Source organism: Nycticebus coucang, chromosome 22 (genome assembly GCF_027406575.1).
Source record: "Nycticebus coucang isolate mNycCou1 chromosome 22, mNycCou1.pri, whole genome shotgun sequence".
NCBI lineage: Eukaryota > Metazoa > Chordata > Mammalia > Primates > Lorisidae > Nycticebus > Nycticebus coucang.
The window spans coordinates 11,454,590-11,467,326 of record NC_069801.1 but is presented as its reverse complement, the minus strand read 5'-3'; the positions used below and the strand labels follow the sequence as shown (position 1 = coordinate 11,467,326).

The following is a 12,737-nucleotide window of genomic DNA, read 5'->3' as shown; positions in this document are numbered from 1 at the left end:
AGCCCTTGGGCGATTACAGTGGCCTTTGCTGAGAGGTAGGAACCCATGAGAGCCTACCAGTGCCACCTCCAGCCTCCTCTACTCCTGATGCCTGCCTCCCCCAGACAGCCCTGGCTCTCAAACCCCAGGAGCCTTTTGCTGGGGAGGCTCCTTGGTCCTGTAGGACCCCTCCTGAGATAGAGCCCTGAGTTGGGGCCCTCAGTCCGTATGGAACCTAAGGTCCTGTGGGATGGGTGCCTGGGCTAGGAGAACATGGCTGGGCTGGAACTTCAGTCTCCTTGGACAAAAGGTGGCTCGAACCACATCTCAGAGCCAGCCAGGAGTGGCCCAGCTGCCTTTCTCATACCCATTCACTGTCAGTGTCCCTGGATTAGAAGCTTCAATAAGAGGAGGGCAGCAGGGAGCCTACAAAGCACTTGAACTCTGGGGGGTCAGGCAGCCCAGATTCAGATCCTGGCTTGGCCACTTACTACCTGTGTGCCCTTGAGCAGCATATCTAACCTTGCTGAATCTGTTCCTGAATCGGTAAGAAGGGATAATAGCACTTGTTTCTTGGAGCCGATGTCTAAGTGAAATGGGATAATAAAAGTACCTGACATATGGCAGTGGCTTGTCCAAGGTCACATGGACATTAGGCAGAGCAGCTGTCCGCTGACTCTTTGTGCTCCTTGAGCTGAGCCCTGCAGGGGATACAGACTGAACAAGGCCAAGACGGGGAGGGTCCACATGGTCTTTGGGGACCCAACACCACCAACACAGGCTTCCTTCAGCTGTTCTTAGCCTGGGATGGGACATGATATGGTACCATTCACCCGAGACTGCAAGTGGGTGCTGGATCATGAATCCTTCCCACCCTGTCCCCTGACCCCTCAGCCACCCTTCCTGAACTCCTTCCCCTGTTGACAGGGAGCCTTACAGGGAACCCCACCCAGGCCGGCCTGAAGCACATATCCCTTGCAGGAAAAGCTGTGCGACCTCAGAAAGGCTTCTGTCCCTCTAGGTCTATGATTCTAAGCACAGGTTGAGAAAATCATCACCTTTATTATTTATGGGGAGGGCAGGGGAGGCTGGTACAGGGCAAGCCATGCTGAGGGTGCAACTCTCCCTTCAGGAGAAGGCAGGTGTGAGGGGCTGTGTTCATTACCCACCCTGAGAAAGAGAGGAATTAAACCGAAGGGCCCCCAGTTGCCCCTCTCTCCAAGGCTCCCATCCCCAAGCCCTGCCCTCCTTGCAAGGGTCCCCTATGCCCACCTTTGGGGGGCCAGGCCTGCTACTTTGTCCTCCAGGCAGTGTCCTGGGCTCAAGGCTCACAGCTCAGCCCAAGTGGGCCTGAAACAGACTCCAAATCCTCCTTGAGGTGAATCAGGAGGGGGCTGACCTCTGTGGCTGGGCAGGTTCAGAGGGCTGGGGCTGGCGTGGCATTGACACTGAAGGCCTCTGAAATGGAAAGTCCTGAAGGAAGGTGGGAAGTGAAGGATGGATGGAGAACATGACCATTTCTCCCAACCCCTGGGGGGGACCCTCAGGCTCCAAGGTCCCTATGTGGGACCTTCCTTCCACTCAGGGTTTGGGGATACAGGATGGAGGGGGCAGTAGAGAGGGTAGGGAGTGCCTCTCAACCTCCTAGTGACCTGGGCAGCAGCCCCACCCTGGCTAGAGTGGGCGCCAGAGGAATTACCACTCCCTTCATTCCCCTACCCCAAGAGAGGTCACCCCAGTTCTTCCTAAACATGGGGCTCTCAGGCTCCTGGGGCTGTTTGGGGCAGTGCTTCAATGTCGGTGGGGACACAGCACAGACTGGGGTGCCCACCTGGATCTGGCAAAGGTCGAGCAGGATGCGGGAGCCTGCCAGACACCACAGCTCGCCCAGTAGGGAGACGAAAACGCTCAGAAGGTCCAGCCAGCGGCCCACAGTCAGCAGTAGCACCAGGAGGCCGCCCATGCGCACCAGCACCGTTTGGACCTGGCCCTGCATGCCGGGGTGCTGTCGCTGCTCCTCTAGGGGACACAGTGCCTGTCACCACCTGCCCCCATATCCTGGTTCTGGACCCCCCAGCTCCCAGATTTGACATCCCCAGGGTGAACTTTCTCCTCTGCCATGATCCTCCCCCTCCTCCTTGTCCCTGTCCCCATCTCTGAATACCCACAGGATGCCAGGGACTCCTGCCGCCCAGGATTCTTTGCTCAACCCACTGGTCTCCCTTTGGCCCTATCCTGACTCCTCCTGCACATCCGAGTCTGATCCATCAGTCTGCCCTGTCAACTCTTTCTGCAAACACGTCCCCATCAGAGAGCCTCTGGCTGTTCCCATGGCCTACCTGGTCCCAGCCTCCTTCCCCTTTCAAAGCAGCCTCCTCACTGGGCTCCTAGAATCTATTCTTGACATATTGGTGCCTGCTAACCAGCTAAGGTGGCCTTCACTGCTCTGCATATAACCCTCCTGGGACTGCCCACTACATTAGTAAAATCCAAACCCTCACCTTGCCTTAGAAGGCCCTGCTGGATCTATGCTCACTCCCCAGCCTCGCCTGGTCTCTGTTCACTACCCCACAGACATCCTGGCTTTCTTTTTTATTTTTATTTATTTTTTTTTTGTAGAGACAGAGTCTCACTTTATGGCCCTCGGTAGAGTGCCGTGGCCTCACACAGCTCACAGCAACCTCCAACTCCTGGGCTTAAGCGATTCTCTTGCCTCAGCCTCCAGAGTAGCTGGGACTACAGGCGTCCGCCACGACGCCCGGCTATTTTTTTTTTTTTTTGGTTGCAGTTTGGCCAGGGCCGGGTTTGAACCTGTCACCCTCGGTATATGAGGCCGGCGCCCTACCGACTGAGCCACAGGCGCCACCCGGCTATTTCTTTTTTATTTTTTGAGACAGTCTCACTCTGCCACCCTAGGTAGACTGCCGTGGTGTCATACCTCACAGCAACCTCAAACTGTTGGGCTCAAGTGATTCTCTTGCCTCAGCCTCCCAAGTAGCTGGGACTACAAGCACCTGCCACAACGCCCAGCTATTTTTAAAGATAAGGTCTTGCTCAGGCTGGTCTCAAACTCCTGAGCTCAGGCAATCCACCTGCCTTGGCCTCCCAAAGTGCTAGGATTGTAGGATTATGTTGCTTGGGCCAGAATGCAGTGGCACCATCATAGCCCACAGCAATCCCAAACTCCTGGGCTAAAGCAATCCTTTTGCCTCAGCTTCCTGAGTAGCTGGAACTACAGAAGTGCTCTATCACACCCAGCTAATTTTTCTGTTTTGTAGAGGTGGGGTCTCATTCTTGCTCAGGATGGTCTTGAACTCCTTGCCTCAAGTGATCCTCTTGCCTCGGCCTCCCAGAGTGCTATGGTGAGCCAGTGAATGTCAATTGAGTGGACTCAGGCCCCCGTGGCCCTCACCCTGCATGTAGATGACGAGCAGCGTGTAGCAAATCGTGAGTGGTGTCCAGAAGCGCACAGCCTCTGAGGTGGTCAGGAAGTCCTGGTTGATGAGGGCCACAGCTGCCAGGTCGCCCACAGCAAAGGCTATGGCCAAGGCACGGCCCAAAAGCCGGGGGAGGCTGTGAGCATTGGCCAGCAGGCCCAGGCAGACCCCACAGTAGTTCTGGCGGCTGTGCAGCTCGTACAGGCGGCAGACGTGGCGCTGGAGGCGCCGGGTCCCTGAGCCCAGTAGTGCGGCCAGCCCAAGGCCCAGTAGCAGGTTCAGCGTGCAGTGAGGGGCGCCCGCCTGCAGGAAGCTGAGGCCACAGGTCAGCCCGCAGCCCAGTGAGTACTGGCACAGCACATAAAGCTGGAGCTTCTCAGCATCCCGGGAGCCCTGGGGGTGGCAGCAGAGGGACAGTGATGGGTGCTGCTCCAGCCATAGGACACTACACTGCAATCTGAGGGACCTTGGGCGTCACTTCCAAAGAGGGCATGTTGGCTAATAGAATAATTTCCCCCCCTTTAAATTAAATCATGTCTTATTACTTGGGGCCCATCTGTGAGCTAAAGGGTGGTGGCTCATAGCCTCCAAGATCTGGGTTGAAAGGCTGACTCTACCCCTTGCTGGGTTGCTGACCATAGACAAGCCACCTATTCTCTCTTAGCCTTAGTTTTCCCCATCTATAAAATGTGGATCACAACTTTTATCCGCTGTGGTTGGGAGGATTAAACGAGATGGTGCAACAAAGAATCTGGGAAGCTGGCATTTGGGAATCTCCAGACATAGGAGCTGTAGCTGTTATTTTCTTGGGATTGGAGTTGTATCTACTGTGAGTGGACACTTTGCTTTGACAATCAAAACCCAAGTGACTCACTTACCACCTTCCCTGTGGTCTTACCTTGCCCAGGGACAGCAGTGTGGACACAGCCCGGAGGGAGAACTCCAGCACCACGAGGGCGGCCACGCGGGCCCCCACGATGGTCAGCAATAGGGCTAGCCCTGCCAGGTGCACCATCTCCAGTGAGGCCCATTGGGCCTGCAGTCGCTCCTTCTGGGGCCACCGCTGTGGGTCCCTGTAGGGGTATAATGGGTGTGGACAGAGGCCACCAGCTTCAGTCCCTGGAAAGCCTATATGCCCCCAGTTAAACTCCATGGTCCCCCATCAGCTCTCCCAAAATTGGCCAGAGTCACAGCGCACGGCCCAGGGCCCTGGTGAGGGGCTCAGAGTGGGATAGGGAGGTGGGCACTCACTTGGTACAGCCCACGAAGAAGTAGACCTTCAGGAGGTTATTCAGGACCAAGACTCCGAGGGCCCCGACAAGGCCTGATGGGGTGGGAGGGAAGCGGCAGGCACATGGGGCAGGGTCAGAGGAGGGGACAGCTGAGGTGGCAGGGCAGCAGGAGACCTGGGGTCCACCCTGCACTGCCCGGAGCTGGGAGGGTGGGGCTGAATGGGAGTGGGGGTGGTGCTCACCTTGCAGGAGGGTGTCCAAGAGGCTGGAGCCCCACTCAAGGGAGGGGAGGCCAGGGAGCCAGGAGGGGAGGGACAGCAGGGAGAACATGGCAGCCCCAGACGACCCAGTCCCAGCCTCCGGCCAGGTCTGCACAGATGACATCACTGGGCAAAGGTGTCAGTAGGAGGGGGAGAAGGCCCGGGAAGGGGGTTCAAAGGCCAGACCAGGGGAGGGGAGGAGAGCTAGGGCCTTAACCCTTCCCTGCCCTAGAAAGGCAAGCCCAGCTCCAGACACAGGGGCATGGGGAGCCAGCTGCTGTCCCCATGTGGCAGCAAGGGGTGAAGGAAAATGTACCTATGTGGCTGGTCTCTGGTCTGTCCCTTGTTACCCTTCCCCAGGTCCTGGGTTCCATTCTTTCTGCCCTCGCCTTAAGTCTGGGTCCTGTCTTCTTTCAGTCTGAAGTGTGGGTTCTGCTCCTCAGCCCAAGGTTTGGAGCTCTGTCCCCCACAGCCAGAGGTCAGGCAGTGTCCCCTCAGCCTGAAGTCTGGGGCTCTGTCCCCCACAGCCAGAGGTCAGGCAGTGTCCCCTCAGCCTGAAGTCTGGGGCTCTGTCCCCCACAGCCAGAGGTCAGGCAGTGTCCCCTCAGCCTGAAGTCTGGGGCTCTGTCCCCCACAGCCAGAGGTCAGGCAGTGTCCCCTCAGCCTGAAGTCTGGGGCTCTGTCCCCCACAGCCAGAGGTCAGGCAGTGTCCCCTAAGCCTGAAGTCTGGGGCTCTGTCCCCCACAGCCAGAGGTCAGGCTGTGTCCCCTCAACCCGAGGTCTGGGGCTCTGTCCCCCACAGCCAGAGGTCAGGCTGTGTCCCCTCAACCCGAGGTCTGGGTCTCTGTCCCCCACAGCCAGAGGCGGGCCCTTCCAGCTCTTTGTGATTCTCCGGCAGCCTGAGGTTGGGACCCTCTGCCCACCACCTCAGGCCGTGGGGACTGCCCTTCTGCTATCCCCCCACCCTGTGTCCACTAGATGGCACGCCTCACCTAGGGCAGATGGAGTGGGGCTGGCCAGCCACATACATTTCCCATCCTCCTTCCCCAGACAGAAAGAGAAGGGGACGGGGTGGCGGGGGGGCCTGAGGCTAGTGGCAGAGGGGAGTTGTTGAAGTAAACAAAATAGAAAACTTAAAAAAAAAACAAAAACAAACAAACAAAAAAAAAAAATAGAAAACTTTATTGGCTTGGAGTGTGCAGTAGGGGTGTGGCACGGAAGGCGGGTGGGGGCAGTTTGAGCCCCTTCCAGGGAGTTGGGGTCCACGAAGAGCACACCCATGGCGGAGTCGTGCTTGGTCTGGAGGGAGGGCCCGGGACCTGCTGCTCACCCAGCTGCTGGCTCTGCTCTGACCTCCAGCATGTCAGGCATCTCACTTTCCTTCCCAGGGCCTCCGTCTTTTCATTTGAACAACAGGCACCCCACAGCTCCCTTTCAGAATGTCAGGATCTATGCAAATGCCCACAGTGCCCAGCCGGGGAGCCTGGGCATGATAAAAACCCTTAGATGAGATGAATTCTGTGCCCCCAAAATTCATATGGTGAAGTCCTGTCCCCCAGTAACCTCAGGATGTGATTAGACTTGGAGACAGGGTCTTGACAGAGGAAATTAAGTGAAATGAGGGTGGCCCTAATCCAACAGGACTGGAGTCCTTGTAAGAGGACATTGGGACACAGACACAGAGGGACAACCATGGGAGTACACAGAGAGAAGGTGTCATCTACAAGCCAGGGAGAGAGGCCCCAGGAGAAACCAGTCCTGCTCTCAGGTTTCCAGCCTCCAGAATTGTGAGAGAATAAATTTCCATTGTTTAAGTCCCTGGGTCTGTGGCACTTTTGTTACGGCAGTCTGAGTAATCAAGACAGATGATGTCGCCACAGCCTCATGCTGCACCCTGGTCTCCTCAGGATACAGTGAACCCATGGTCCTGGCATGGTAGTGGCCCTTCTCAAGGGCACATGTCTGGTGGGCACAGCTGAGTTCCAGTCCTCACTCTGCCACTGCACAACTGTGTGGCTTTGGTCAAAGCCGTGTCACCTCTCAAAGAGGATATTACCTGTCTTATGTTACTGTTTGAGGACTAAGCCAGCTGATGTATATAAGTCACTTGGCTCATGCCCGCAGCACTTTTATAACAAGGATTAAGGCTCTGGGATGGCGGTGACCCAGGACAGAGAAGGAAGAGAACTTTCTGGAGAACAGCATAGGTGGTAACTTGGAGTGGATGCTCTGCTTTGGCCCTGGCTGGGCCATGGTGCTGGGGGGTGGGGTGGGCAGAGTTGTCCACACTCTCCCTGGTCTGGGCCTGTGGCCCACTTTTGGATGGCCAGTCCTGCTGGGGCAGGCTGTCACTTCTGGCCAAGTCCCAGCTGTGTTAGGATGTGGAGTGAAGAATGCCACCTAGGTTCCCTGGTGCTGGGCCCGCCTGGCCAGTTTCCGTAGCTCATCCCAGAAGAGCATGCTGAGGATGGTGTGGGGGCCCAGGCGCAGGTAGGCAGGGCCCAGGCCCTTGTAGAATGCAAGGGGGCCCTCTTGCCTCCAGACCTTCACCAGGCAGTCAGTGAGACCCCCATACAGCTGGCCCTAGGGACAAACATGGGGTAGGAGTTACTATAAGGGCCATGGGGCCATGGTTGGCACAACTGGGGTTTCTGCATGTCCAGGGCTTCTGCACCTTCTTACAAATAGGTGACCCTCTGGGGCTTCCTCCTGGCAGTCACAGCCCCATGCCCAGAGGGCTCAGCTTGGCTCACGGCACCTGGGCCAGTTTTACCACTAACTCACACCTTTGAATGGGTACATCTGTGAGGGCAGAGTGGTCAGGCCTGGATTCCAATTCTGGTTCCTTCACTTACTAGGTAATGACCTCAGAGAAGTCACTTGATCTCTCTGAGCCTCAGTTTTCTCATCAGGAAAATAAAGCTGGTTGTAAGGACAGGATAAAATTCCTTGTGGAGGTGCCTAGCCTGTGCCTGGGGACCAGGTGTTCAGCAAACAAGTCCAGTGGGTGTGTCTGCAGGCATGTCACATGCTGTGCATGTGTGTTGGGGTGTGCTCCCAGCACCCCACATCCCCCCATCCCACCCCACACACCCTGCCAGCTCCATCCACCGGCTGATTATACAGTCGAGTGCTGGCCACATCGAAGGGGGTCATGACGGCAACCACGGCTACACTGCTGATCATGCCTCCAGCCAGGGCCACCAGCCAGCTATCCTCTGGGAGCCACTGTGGAGAGAGCACAAGCTGCTGACCCCTGCAACTGCCCTCTACCAACCAGCACACGGGGGCTGCGAGGGATGGGGAAAGGAGAACAGGAGAGCCCCTTCAGCATGGCCTCAGCCCACCACCCCCAGCTCCGACTCCCTGCTCTTTTTTTTTTTTTTTTAGAGACAAGAGTCTCACTTTATTGCCCACGGTAGAGTGCTGTGGTGTCACAGCTCACAGCAACCTCCAACTCCTGGGCTTAGGCGATTCTCTTGCCTCAGCCTCGCGAATAGCTGGATTACTGACTCCCTGCTCTTGCTGGGCCCGAGAGCTTGGGTCGTGACTGGGACAGATCCAGGGCCCCATCCATTGCCCCTGGACCTCCCTTTGTGGAAGGAGGCAGGGGACCCTGCTTTCTCCTGAGCGTCTGTGTGGGTGGGCGTAAATGGCCCCTCACCTGTTGTTCCTGCACCCAGGCCTTGGCTGAGGTGAAGGTGGCCAGCTGGGCAGCTGAGCCCACCATGACTCGGGGCACAGCCCCACCCACACCCCGCCACAGCCCTGATGGGCCCTGCTGCCGCCAGATGGTCTCCAAGGCACCCAGGACGCTCTGCAGGGAGAGGGCATGGGGTCACTGGATAGTCTGTGATCAGCTGAGAGCCCATCCAGCCCACACAGCCAGGGAGCTCTGGGGAGAGACAGTCCTCACCTGGTGATGGTGCTGGTGTCCCACAGCCATTGCGGCCACAGTCTGGGCCTGTAGCTGTGTTTTGATCTGTGAGAGCGGAAGGGACAGAGAGCTTGGGGATGAGGCCTGGGGAAGGCTGGATGGGTGTTTATGTTGAAGGCGTCTCCCACCCCTGTAACTCTCAAACCCAGAACTCTGTAATCCCACGCCTGAAGCTTAGAGGGCCTGTAGAATAGGGCTGAGGGTGTCAGCCTTCAACTTGCTGTGACTCGGAGCAAGTTACTTAACCTTCTAACCCTTGAAAGCTGTTCTGTGGAGTAAGGAAGATGACTGTCCAGCACGCCCTAGGACGGTGCACCCTTGCTCAATGACAGCTTTCATTCTTAGCTTATGCAAGGCCGCAGGGGAAGAGAAATGACTAAGTGGCCAAGCTAGGATTTGAGACCCTGTGCTTGCCACCCTCTGCCCCTCCCCTGGCAGGGTCCCCAGGGAAGAAAGGATCAGGTAAGGCCCTGGAGTCTTAGACCAACAGGCAGATTTCACACTGGGTTGGGATGTTCCAGAGAGCAGCCCCACCCAGTAGCCCCTCCCCACCAGATCTACAGAGCTCAGCCCCAGAGCCCACAGGGCCTCTTCTAGAGCCCGGTCATGGGGTAGTACAGGATGTAGAGGCACTCACCAGGTAAGCGGGGCTCCCCACAAAGGCTCCCAGAGCCCCAGCAACAGCACCTGCGACCATGGTGCCACCTGGCTGCTGGGTGAGGCCAGCCTGACACGCCAGGCTGTAGCAGTAGAAGCGCACACCATTCATGAGGCCCTGGTACAGCAGGCCGGCGGCCAGCCCCTTCTGCAGGCCCCACAGCCCATCCGCTCTGGCCACAGCGGCAACAGAGGCCACAAAGCCCCGGTAGGGCCGTGGGTAGGTGCCTCGGGCCTGCAGCTCCCCCTGCAGCTGCAGCCGTGTCTTCACCACCTCCAGGGGATTAGTGAAGACACAGGCCAGGCAGCAGGCTGAAGCGCCCAGCACTAGGTCCACAGCTGGGGGCACCGTCTCCATGGCCTCTATGCCAGAAGCTTGCTGAGCCTGGGTAAGTGGCATGGTATGGGCCCTGGGTTGGTGGCGTTTAGGCTTTCTCTACACCTGAAGCGCGGGGTTGGAGGTCCAGGGGGCCTGAGGCCATGTCTAGAGGGCAGGGGTCCCAGATGGGCAGGCGGGACACTGCCTGAAAGTTCCTGGTCTGTCTATCTCAGAGTCCACTTGCTCTGCTGAGCCGCCCAGGGTCTGCCAGCGCTTGGGACACGCCCCGATGGCTCTGACCAATCACAGCTGTCACTATCTCCACACCTCCCGCCCTGGGGCTGGCCTAGACCATGGGATCTAGGGGAAAGTTCACTGGGGGCTGGAGGCAGAGTGGGGGCAGGGAGGAGGTACTGACCAGCCCAGGCACCTCCTCCTGCTCTCCCTCTGGCCCTGGGTAAAGGCCTGTTGTCCCTGCCCTGCTTTGCCTCTGGCTCAACCTGTCCTGCTCTGGCTCACAGTCCTGGGCACAGGGCAAGTTCTGGGAGGTCCCTGGCCCAGGGTGCTGGGGCAAGTCGGCAACTGCCCACCACTACCCCAACACAGTCTGATTTCCCCTCAGTCTTTCAATTTGGGTCCCACAGGCTTTGGTCCCACTCTTGGCAGGAGCAGAGGTAGAGAAGGGCTAAGTTTGGATCCCAGGCTCTTCTATTACATGTGACCCTGGGTAAGTTCCCTGAGCCCCAGTCTCCTTCATTGTAAAACGGGGCTACTGATGCCCACTTCAGAAGGTTCTTTGGAGGACTGGAGACACACAAAGAATATGCCCAGTATGGGTTTCCTACCGAGTAAAAGGTATAGCCCATATCCCCTCCTGCCTCTGGCTCCCGTCACCCATCCCTGCGCCCTGACTTCAGGGCCCCTGGGAGAATCTCGTGACCTCACCTCATACCTCACTCAGCAGGTAAGGACTTGCCCCCCAGGATGCCCTGTCTCATGGAGGGAGCCCCTCCTGGGTGGAGCAGGAGGCGCTGCTGCTCTCTGCAAGGGTGGCTCGAGCAGGAGAGCTGGTGGGGAGGGAAATATCCTTTGTGTCTGGTCAGGAGGGAACTCCCACCCCAGGCCCTGCCCACCTTGGCCTCGGCCCCAAGGCAGCTCTCTCCAGCTAGGCTATACTGGCAGAGCTGGCCCAGTGTTATCTATCTACCTTGACAGACTTCATATCCACCTCCCTGCCCCAGCCCTTTCCTCCAAAACATGAGGACCTTGGGGCACCAGTGCTGAGTAGTCTGAGTGTCATACCCTGAAGGGACAGCTCAGCAAGTGGCCATGAGGACAGCCTGGACTCCCCTAGGTTTAGTCTGAGAGCAGTTGGCACTCCCCCCAAGGCTGTGGAAGCAAGAGCACTCTGCAGGGGCTCAGCAGGCTGGCCAGTGGGCAGCAGTGCAGACAGGCCCTGGGACTGAGCTGATGGCTGCCCCTCTCCTGGTTGGTGCTGGAAATGGGAAGGGCAAAGGTCAGGCCAAGAAAGTCCCAGGGCCTGAGCACCTACAGATGTCGAGGCCACTTGGCTGTGGCTATTCTGGTTCCCTGGGTCTGGCACAGAGCAGATGATGGAGGAACATTTGCAGAATGAGGAAAGAAGGGCCTGGGGGTGGGTTGGAGACCTCCCTTCCCCTACCCTGCTTAAAAAGAACCAGTGACAAGTCTCGGCAATATAACATGTCTATTTTATTTTAAAAAACAAAATCCAGACAACCTGACCCCATCCTCAGAGGTTCTTGACAAAGCTCTTCGGAAAGGCCCGGCTTCAGCCAAGCAGGGGACAGTGAGAAGATGTCTGCTGGACACCAGGCTGATGGGCTCTGCTCCTCTCCAGGGCCCTCTCCCCTACTCTGCCTCTGGGCGCTGGGGTAGAGGCAGGACAGGGCCTGGGCATGCAGGGCTTCCTGGCAGCCTGGGAGGGGCACCCGCCTGCTGGGGTCTGGTGAGACAGGCAGCTGCGTGTGGGGATGGAGTTAGGAGGAAACATGCACAGATGCCTGGTGTCCCACATGGCCAGGACAGTGTTCAAAAACGAACAAGGGTGGCTGGGCACTCAGAGACCCCAGGTAGCCCTGAGCCTCTATCCAGGCCCTGACCCAGGAGAGGAAGATGGGGCTCCTACCCTTCTAGTCCTTTTTTTCCCCCACCAGATCTAGATTTTTCTCATTGCCATTCTGAAGAGATGGCCTGGGGCGGAGGCCCGGGGGGGAAGGGTGCATCTGCAGAGCCCACAGGACTCAGAAGCCCTGCCCCTAGCAGTCTCTAGTCCCGACCTGTTGGACAGGATGCCCAAAGATGCTGAGTACCATTCTGGATCTCTGGAAGTGAAGAGACCCTGTCTTGAGCCACACTTGGTAGCTACTGAGCAGCAGGAGGACACAGCCATGACAGTGCCTGTTGGTAAGCATACTTCCTTTCCTGCCCCACCCGGGGTGCGACCAGCCCTGCCTCAGCACCAGGGGTCCCGGGAGGCTCTGCCACGGCAGAGGCTGTCACTCCGCTGCCAGGCACTGTGGATGAGGCTCAGGGCATCCTCGAATTTCTTCTTATTAGAAGCTTCCTGAATGGCCTTGTGGGGGAGGTCTACCTGCGTTGGGGGTGTGCAGGGAACACATGAGAGCCAAGGGCACTGCACTCCCAGGCTGCCACTGGGGCTCTGGGGCACCACCCAGGTTCTACCTTGACCATGGAATCCCAGCTAGGCCCTCCCCTCATGAGCCCCTCCACACCTTTCCCTAGGAATGACTTCCAGGCTCTCCTGTTCTTCAAGTAGGGGCTTGAGCTGAAGATAGTTGTTGCTCCCTGAGCCTCCTCCTCCCTGGGAGGGCCCCAGCTCCCAGGGTGGCCCAAGAAGGCAGTCCTGTACTCTAA

At 57.9% G+C, this 12,737-nt stretch overlaps 3 protein-coding genes and 1 long non-coding RNA gene across 7 annotated transcripts in view; 1 reads left to right on the top strand and 3 right to left on the bottom strand.

The window, feature by feature from the left end:
- Positions 1–862: 862 nt before the first annotated feature.
- On the bottom strand, positions 863–5,036 carry TMEM82 (transmembrane protein 82). 3 transcript variants are annotated; one of them, XR_008376966.1, is made up of 7 exons: positions 4,891–5,036; positions 4,668–4,740; positions 4,315–4,489; positions 3,392–3,809; positions 1,811–1,998; positions 1,252–1,452; positions 864–1,149 (listed from the first exon to the last, which is right to left on the bottom strand). XR_008376966.1 is itself a non-coding variant. In XM_053576832.1 (6 exons), exons 1-6 carry the CDS (start codon positions 4,976–4,978, stop codon positions 1,397–1,399), a joined length of 918 nt encoding a protein of 305 aa, XP_053432807.1. In that variant the 5' UTR covers positions 4,979–5,028; the 3' UTR covers positions 863–1,396. The 3 variants fall into 3 exon arrangements, 2 of the variants coding, with proteins under 2 accessions (XP_053432807.1, XP_053432806.1); XM_053576832.1 differs by having other exon boundaries at positions 863–1,452; positions 3,392–3,729; positions 4,891–5,028; XM_053576831.1 differs by having other exon boundaries at positions 866–1,452.
- A 1,042-nt stretch (positions 5,037–6,078) lies between these two features.
- SLC25A34 (solute carrier family 25 member 34) lies at positions 6,079–10,459 on the bottom strand. Its single transcript, XM_053576836.1, has 5 exons — positions 9,483–10,459; positions 8,825–8,890; positions 8,573–8,725; positions 8,002–8,136; positions 6,079–7,491 (listed from the first exon to the last, which is right to left on the bottom strand). Exons 1-5 carry the CDS (start codon positions 9,900–9,902, stop codon positions 7,309–7,311), a joined length of 957 nt encoding a protein of 318 aa, XP_053432811.1. The 5' UTR covers positions 9,903–10,459; the 3' UTR covers positions 6,079–7,308.
- On the top strand, positions 8,886–10,760 carry LOC128575289 (uncharacterized). Its single transcript, XR_008376968.1, has 3 exons — positions 8,886–9,485; positions 9,783–9,891; positions 10,466–10,760. It is a non-coding gene; the product is annotated as an uncharacterized LOC128575289 (long non-coding RNA).
- A 772-nt stretch (positions 10,761–11,532) lies between these two features.
- Positions 11,533–12,737, bottom strand: part of PLEKHM2 (pleckstrin homology and RUN domain containing M2) — a 42,866-nt gene continuing 41,661 nt past the window's right edge. For both annotated transcript variants that reach the window (XM_053576825.1, XM_053576824.1), the window contains one exon: positions 11,533–12,453. In XM_053576825.1, the coding sequence (XP_053432800.1) occupies positions 12,316–12,453 (138 nt within the window). In that variant the 3' untranslated portion in view covers positions 11,533–12,315. The remainder of the gene's footprint in view (positions 12,454–12,737) is intronic.